General features: G+C 46.2%; 1 protein-coding gene across 2 annotated transcripts in view; it reads right to left on the bottom strand.

The window, feature by feature from the left end:
• Positions 1 to 5,169, bottom strand: part of mgat4b (alpha-1,3-mannosyl-glycoprotein 4-beta-N-acetylglucosaminyltransferase B) — a 77,052-nt gene extending 71,883 nt beyond the window's left edge. For both annotated transcript variants that reach the window (XM_083686320.1, XM_083686321.1), the window contains exon 1: positions 4,975 to 5,169. In XM_083686320.1, the coding sequence (XP_083542446.1) occupies positions 4,975 to 5,071 (97 nt within the window). In that variant the 5' untranslated portion in view covers positions 5,072 to 5,169. The remainder of the gene's footprint in view (positions 1 to 4,974) is intronic.
• Between the last annotated feature and the right edge of the window lie 2,169 nt (positions 5,170 to 7,338).

The raw sequence follows: 7,338 nt of genomic DNA, 5'->3' as shown, positions 1-7,338 counted from the left end.
CACACACACACACACACACACACACACACACACACACACACACACACACACACACACACACACACACACACACACACACACACACACAAGCTCCTGTTTCTTCTCTTATCTGGTCGGGGTTTCTCTCGGGGACCTCTGAAGGCGAGGGGGGAATATCAGTGTCTCCTCAGGCAGACACGGCAATGCGACACCTCCCTCTACCCATCCCTCTGGAACGAGGGAGAGAAAGAGGACAGAAAGAGGAGAGGAGGAGAGCGAACGAAGGGTCAGGGGGAGAGAAAGAGGAGAGGGGAGGGGAGAGAAGGGTTGGTATAGATCGCCATCGCTCTCAAGGCTCAGCAAAATCGCCCTTATCTTCTCTAATCTCAGGACAAAGAGGAGTGTAGACTTGGGAGGGGACGACACACAGACCTCACATTATGGATGAAGACCCCTTCAGCGCGGTGCTGTAATTGACACGTTGAGGATCCTTCTAAAGGTTTCCTAATAGGCTGTTACACAAACCAAACCTTAACCAAAGTGAAGCTGAGAACACGAGACAGCAAAAGTTCTAGCAGTGTGTGTGTGTGTGTGTGCGTGAGAGTGTGAGTGAGTGTGTGTGTGTGTGTGTGTGTGTGTGAGTGCTGAGGACATGACGGACCGTGTGAGCGCGGGTCACAGAGCAGTCCTTCCGTTGGTGTGTGAGCTGGGCACAGCAGATATGTCACCAAGGACCTATGAGACGTCTCACTCTGTGTGTGTGTGTGTGTGTGTGGTGAGAGGAGAGAGAGAGAAAGAGAAAGAGAGAGAGGGATTCCAGATTCATCAGACACCAGGGAGACTCACATCACAGAGGCGCTGAGGAACTGAAGGAGGAAACGTTTGGAAAGACAAAGACAAAGAGAAGAGGATATACACAGAGTCTGACCTCTCCTAACTTCTCCCCCTGCTATTGTCACAGTGTTACTCTCTCTCACACACACACACACACACACATAGATGCACTCTCACACACACACACACACACACACACACACACACACACACACACACACACACACTGTACACTCGCGCTCACACACACACAGACACACACAGACAGAGACACACACATACTGTACACTCGCGCTCACACACACACACACACACACAGTCATTCTATCTGATCTTGTGCCATTGTGACTTCTTCGTTTAGGGAAACAGAGCAATAAAAGGATCTCCCTCTCTCACCCGTCTCAGTCAAAGGACGTTCTCAGCTCTCCCCGTTCATCTCCTCATTTGCTAAAAACTATTTTTTGATCTTTTAAGAAAGAAACCATTGATTGCCAGTGAGCATTGGGCTGATCAGACCGTGTGGGTTTTAGACAGGGGAGGGGACCGTGCTGCCCCCCCCCCCCCAGATTGAAACAGCCCTCAGCCACGTTGGAATAAATGTATCAAACAGCTTTGGCAATCACGCTTCGCTGTTCGCCTGACTGAATTAATTTGCCCAAGTGCTGGCTGGCTCTGATGAGGGCTTTGAGGCGACACACACATACACACACACACACACGCACACACACACGCACGCGCGCACGCACACACACACACGCGCATACACACACACACACACGCACACATGCATACACACGCACACATGTTCACACACACATGCATACACGCTCACACACACACACACGACAATCTCTCCCAGCTCTATAGCTTTCTCTTCCCAGTTAATTAGCATCAGTTTGAGAATCAACATGAGAGGAACACTCCAGCACGCATGACAGCACACACACACACACACACACACACACACACACACACACACACACACACACACACACACACACACACACAGACAGACAGACAGACAGACAGACAGACAGACAGACAGACAGACAGACAGACAGACAGACAGACAGACAGACAGACAGACAGACAGACAGACACACACACAGTCAGCAGACAGGAAGAGTAAAAACATGGGCTTTCACAAGAAACCATGGCGATAATGATGTGTGGGTGGGTGGGGGTTGGGGGGGGGTCTTGACAGGAAGAAGCGAGTGAAAGTGTCAGGTGAAGAAGAGGAAGGGAGGAGCAGTTTCTCACGGATTATGAATAACGCAGACTATATACAGTGCATTCGGAAAGTATTCAGACCCCTTCACTTTTTTTTGTTATGTTACAGTCTTATTCTATGACACTCGAAATTAAGCTCAGGTGCATCCTATTTCCATTGATCATCCTTGAGATGTTTCTACAACTTGATTGGAGTCCACCTGTGGTAAATTCAATTGATTGGACATGATTTGGAATGGCACACACCTGTCTATATAAAGGTCCCACAGTTGACAGTGCATGTCAGAAAACAAAAACAAAAACATTTCTGCAGTGTTGAAGGTCCCCAAAAACACAATAGCCTCCATCATTCTTAAATGGAAGAAGTTTCGAACCACCAAGACTCTTCCAAGAACTGGCCGCCCAACCAAACTGAGCAATAGGGGGAAAAGGGCCATCGTCAGGGAGGTGACCAAGAACCCAAAGGTCACTCTGACAGAGCACCAGAGTTCCTCTGTGGAGATGGGAGAACCTTCCAGAAAGACAACCATCTCTGCAGCACTCCAACAATCAGGCCTTTATGGTAGAGTGGCCAGACGGAAGCCACTCCTCAGTAAAAAGCACATGACAGCCCGCTTGGAGTTTGCCAAAAGGCACCTAAAGGACTCTCAGACCATGAGAAACAAGATTCTCTGGTCTGATGAAAGCAAGATTGAACTCTTTGCCCTGAATGCCAAGCGTCACTTCTGGACGAAACCAGGCACCGCTCATCACCTGGCCAATACCATCCACGGTGAAGCATGGTGGTGGCAGCATCACGCTGTGGGGATGTTTTTCAGTGGCAGGGACTGGGAGACTAGTCAGGATCGAGGGAAAAATTAACGGAGCAAAGTACAAAGAGATCCTTGATGACAACCTGCTCCAGAGCGCTCAGGACCTCAGACTGGGGTGAAGGTTCACCTTCCAACAGGACAATGACCCAAAGCACACAGCCAAAACAACACAGGAGTGGCTTCGGGACAAGTCTCTGAATGTCCTTGAGTTGTCCAGCCAGAGCCCGGACTTGAACCCGATCGAACATCTCTGGACAGACCTGAAAATAGCTGTGCACTGACGCTCCCCATCCAACCTGACAGAGCTTGAGAGGATCTGCAGAGAAGAATGGGAGAAACTCCCCAAATACAAGCTTGTAGCGTCATACCCAAGAAGACTTGAGGCTGTAATCGCTGCCAAAGCTGCTTCAACAAAGTACTGAGTAAAGGGTCTGAATACGAATGTAAATGTGATATTTCAGTTTTTTATTTTTAATAAATTAGCAAACGTTTCTAAAAACATGTTTTGGCTTTGTCATTATGGGGTATTGTGTGTAGATTGATGAGGGGGAAAAAAATATTGAATCCATTTTAGAATAAGGCAGTAACATTGCAAAATGTGCACAAACAAACACACACACACACACACACACAGGTGTCTCAACTGCATTGTGTGGGTAATAGTGTGGTTTGGCTCTTGAATCAACTTCTACTGTATCTGATCCATCTGTGTGAAACCATCTAGAAACTGGCATCACGCCACGACCCTATCAGTGTTCTCCAAAACCTGGCACCGCCCCCAGCAGATTTGGCAGCTGTAGGCCACCATAGTATGGGGAAGCAAAACCTTTTTTTTTTCTTTTACATGTATAGACTCATCAACTGGGAATCTGCCTCAAGTGACCTATTCTCCCCTTTTCCAGTTTTGGACAACACACACGCGAACACACACGCGTACACACACGCACATACACACACAATAATGGTTCAATAATTCATGTTAATACACGTGTGATTTAGTCATCCAATCAACATTACAACATGCACCAGAGATCCATTCTGACAAGACCGCAAGGAGATGTTCAGACACCTGTTTAAGCGGACGGACACACACACGCGCGCACACACACACACACACACGCGCACGCACACACACACACCTCAGAGAACGAACGAATAAACAAACAGCTCTGATTTTGTTTTTCAATATCAATTCTGTGACGCAACACTTGGCACGGGGGCTAAAGCGGAGTGAGAGACTGACTGCATGAGCTGACAAGAAGACAGAAAGAAAGACCGGCAGAGAGAGAGAGAGAGAAAGAAAGAAAGACTGGCAGAAAAACAGAGAGAGAGAGAGAGAAACAATTGAACAGATACGTCTTTGCTTGTCAAACAACTTCAAAGCCAACCAAGCACTTGACAAACACTCTCCAGAAGAGAGATGTACTGGGATTTGGACAAGGTCCATAAATGCACCGCGCACACACACCTCGCATGCTGCAGCCTGATGTCGGATTTTGCAAGTTCAACTAAAAACATGTATAGCAGAATATGGATGATGTCTGGGAGCATGGGAAATACAGCCAGCGTCAGCAGGGAGAATCGTTTCCAAAGCAAAAAGTAGCGCAGAGGGGCATTTTATCATTTTATCAGCATAAATAATCTAGAGCAGCCTACTACTTTGTTTCAATTTACTCACACGGCGCGCGTTTTGAGCAATCATACAGCACGTCGCTATGCCAACGTTATGTAGTAGTAGTAGTAATAGTAATAACGAACGTTTGTATTCACAAGGAGAGGAACATATTCTGACAGGAAATGAATGATGTAGCCGTCAGCATAACATGTTGGGTGTCAGCTAGAGGGGAAGACATGACAAAGGTAGAGAGAGCTTGATGCTCCGGCCGCACCACCCGGTGAACGTTTCTCACTACCGACGCCTCGGTCCCTTCTGAAACACCACACACATCCCACACAGCCACTACACAATAGCCACGGAACGTAACAAAATATATATCAGGCCGATATTCCACACACACAGTGGGCTCTGCTCTCCACCAGCCTCGCAGGCGAGATATCGCCCCAACACACGCCCCCGCCCCGCGGTGCGATACGGCGAGCGGCTGCCTGCTGTACCTACCTTTGGAGTTGCTGAATGCGGTGTACCAGGAGAGCGAAATGAGTCCGCATAGACCAAACAACAAGACCGTTAGGAAGGTGCCATTTCGGAGCCTCATCTCCGGGTCCACGGGCTCATGTCCAGACCGAGTGCGGGGTGTCTGGGCTCTCTCTCTGCTTCCAGCTGAGAACCGTGTTTGTTATTGCGCGCAGCTCGGCAGGGTAGACTAGACTAGACCAGGCTACGCGTTCACACAGGCAGCCAGTGAGCACCGCGCAGGGAGGGGTTGTCAGAAAAGGGGGGAATGGTTTTTTTTTTGGAGGGGGGGACCAAAACCTTCTCTAGTCAGCGCGCAGCAGAAGACGCGCATGGAGTGTTACCGAGTGGGCGTTCGGTAATTGTGCGCGCCTGCAGCGTGATTTTCAGATTCCGCTCGGTTAATTGAACGGCGGTTGTGCCCGCGGCCGAGACGCTTCCCCGGTCGTTATGACACGGAGCCTAGCAAGTGCATCACACGAGAGACACGAGCACGCGATCAACCGACCATCAACCGACTTGGCTGACAAAAACAACAGACCAGGCTACGATACAGTGGCTTTAAATGTAGTCTGCTGTAACTTCTGTTTTAAAATGCTAATGCAAACCACCTGTCCATATCCACGGCCTATTAATATTATACAGGCAGCAGTCTGTCAGCATCCAATGTTGGGCCAAAATGAAAACCAAAAACAGACTTAGTGCGTTTTTTCGTTGGTAAATATATGGTATTATCAAATATTTTAATTTGTGGGGCTAACATCAAACACCCTGCAACGTAGGCCTATTTGGGAGCAATAAAACAGAATGCTACGTCTTTGTGCATAACTCCTGTTTATTACTGTGGATTATTTATCAGTCACACCTGTGCCAGGTAGCACCACTGAGAACCGTGAGAACCGTTTACCAAATCAAAATAAGTTCAGTCAGGCCAATAACGTTAGCATTTAATGTATCTAGCTGAATTGTGCAATAAAGAAAATGACGAGAAAAATCCATGTTTTCACGTTGGGAATTTATTTCGACATTATATTGACATACACTCACCGATCACTTTATTAGGAACTCTATACTAATACTGGGTAGGGCCTCCCTTTATTAGAACACTATACTAATGCTGGGTAGGGCCTCCCTTTATTAGGAACACTATACTAATACTGGGTAGGGCCACCCTTTATTAGGAACACTATACTAATACTGGGTAGGGTCTCCCTTTATTAGAACACGATACTAATGCTGGGTAGGGCCTCCCTTTGCTCTCAAAACAGCCTCAGTTCTTCGTGGCATTCATTCCATAAGATGTTGGAAACATTCCTTTGAGGTTCTGGTCCATGATGACATGATTGCATCACGCAAAAAGGTGCACTTTCAAGAATCTCCCATTCTACCACATAACCAAAGGTATTCTACTGGATTCAGATCCGGTGACTGGGAAGGCCACTGAAGAACACTGAACTATTGTCATGTTCATGAAACCAGTTTGAGACGACTTTTGCTTTGTGACATGGTGTATAATCATGCTGGAAGTAGCATAATGCAGGAATCACTCATTGTAAATAACATGTTTTTACTTTACTTCTGGTAAAAAGGAAGGCAATGCGTTAATGATGAGAATGAAAAGTCATGTGGGGAACTGAAGTCATTTATTGCAACGAAAACATGCCTCTTTCATTGATGCGCCATCTGATTACTCCACTCACAGTGTGATTAGTAGTCATATGCTGCCACCTACCGGCGGGAGGACGACTTTACGCATTACGCACTTGCCGCTGCACTTTCTCCACGCCTTCCCGCTCACGTTACAACCTGAAATCTGACACCACCAGATAATCAGTATTATTATTATTATTATTATTATTATTATTATTATTATTATTATTATTATTAGTTATTATTGATCGGTTTCTCAGTAGGCTAACCCTAACCCTAAACATTATACAAAATACATGTATTATCATTATTTTTATCATCATCATCATAATTAATATCATCATCATCATCATCATCATCATCATTGAGTCATTGAGTCATTAAACATAGATCTTTGTGACATGTTCAGTAGGCATATGGATTCAAGACATCAACATTATATTCTACACAATATAAACTAGATAAGGCAGGTGTGTGATTAAGATGAACAGATGCTGATATGACCGAATCCAAATTTGCGCTTAGCGTGCACTCAACGATATCACACTCAATCACATCAATACGAGAATAACGACTAAACATGTGCTGTCTTTTCAGTTATTGTAGAATTTTGCCTTAAATGTCTTGTGAAAAGAGCCCAGGTCATATTCTCAAACATAACACAACATTCTCGACACAAAGAACCAAAATGACACTAAA

The sequence above is a fragment of the Argentina silus genome (genome assembly GCF_951799395.1).
Source record: "Argentina silus genome assembly, chromosome: 15".
In the NCBI taxonomy this organism is placed as follows: Eukaryota; Metazoa; Chordata; class Actinopteri; order Argentiniformes; family Argentinidae; genus Argentina; species Argentina silus.
The sequence above is the reverse complement of the archived record's forward strand: the minus strand, read 5'-3'. Positions and strand labels throughout refer to the sequence as shown.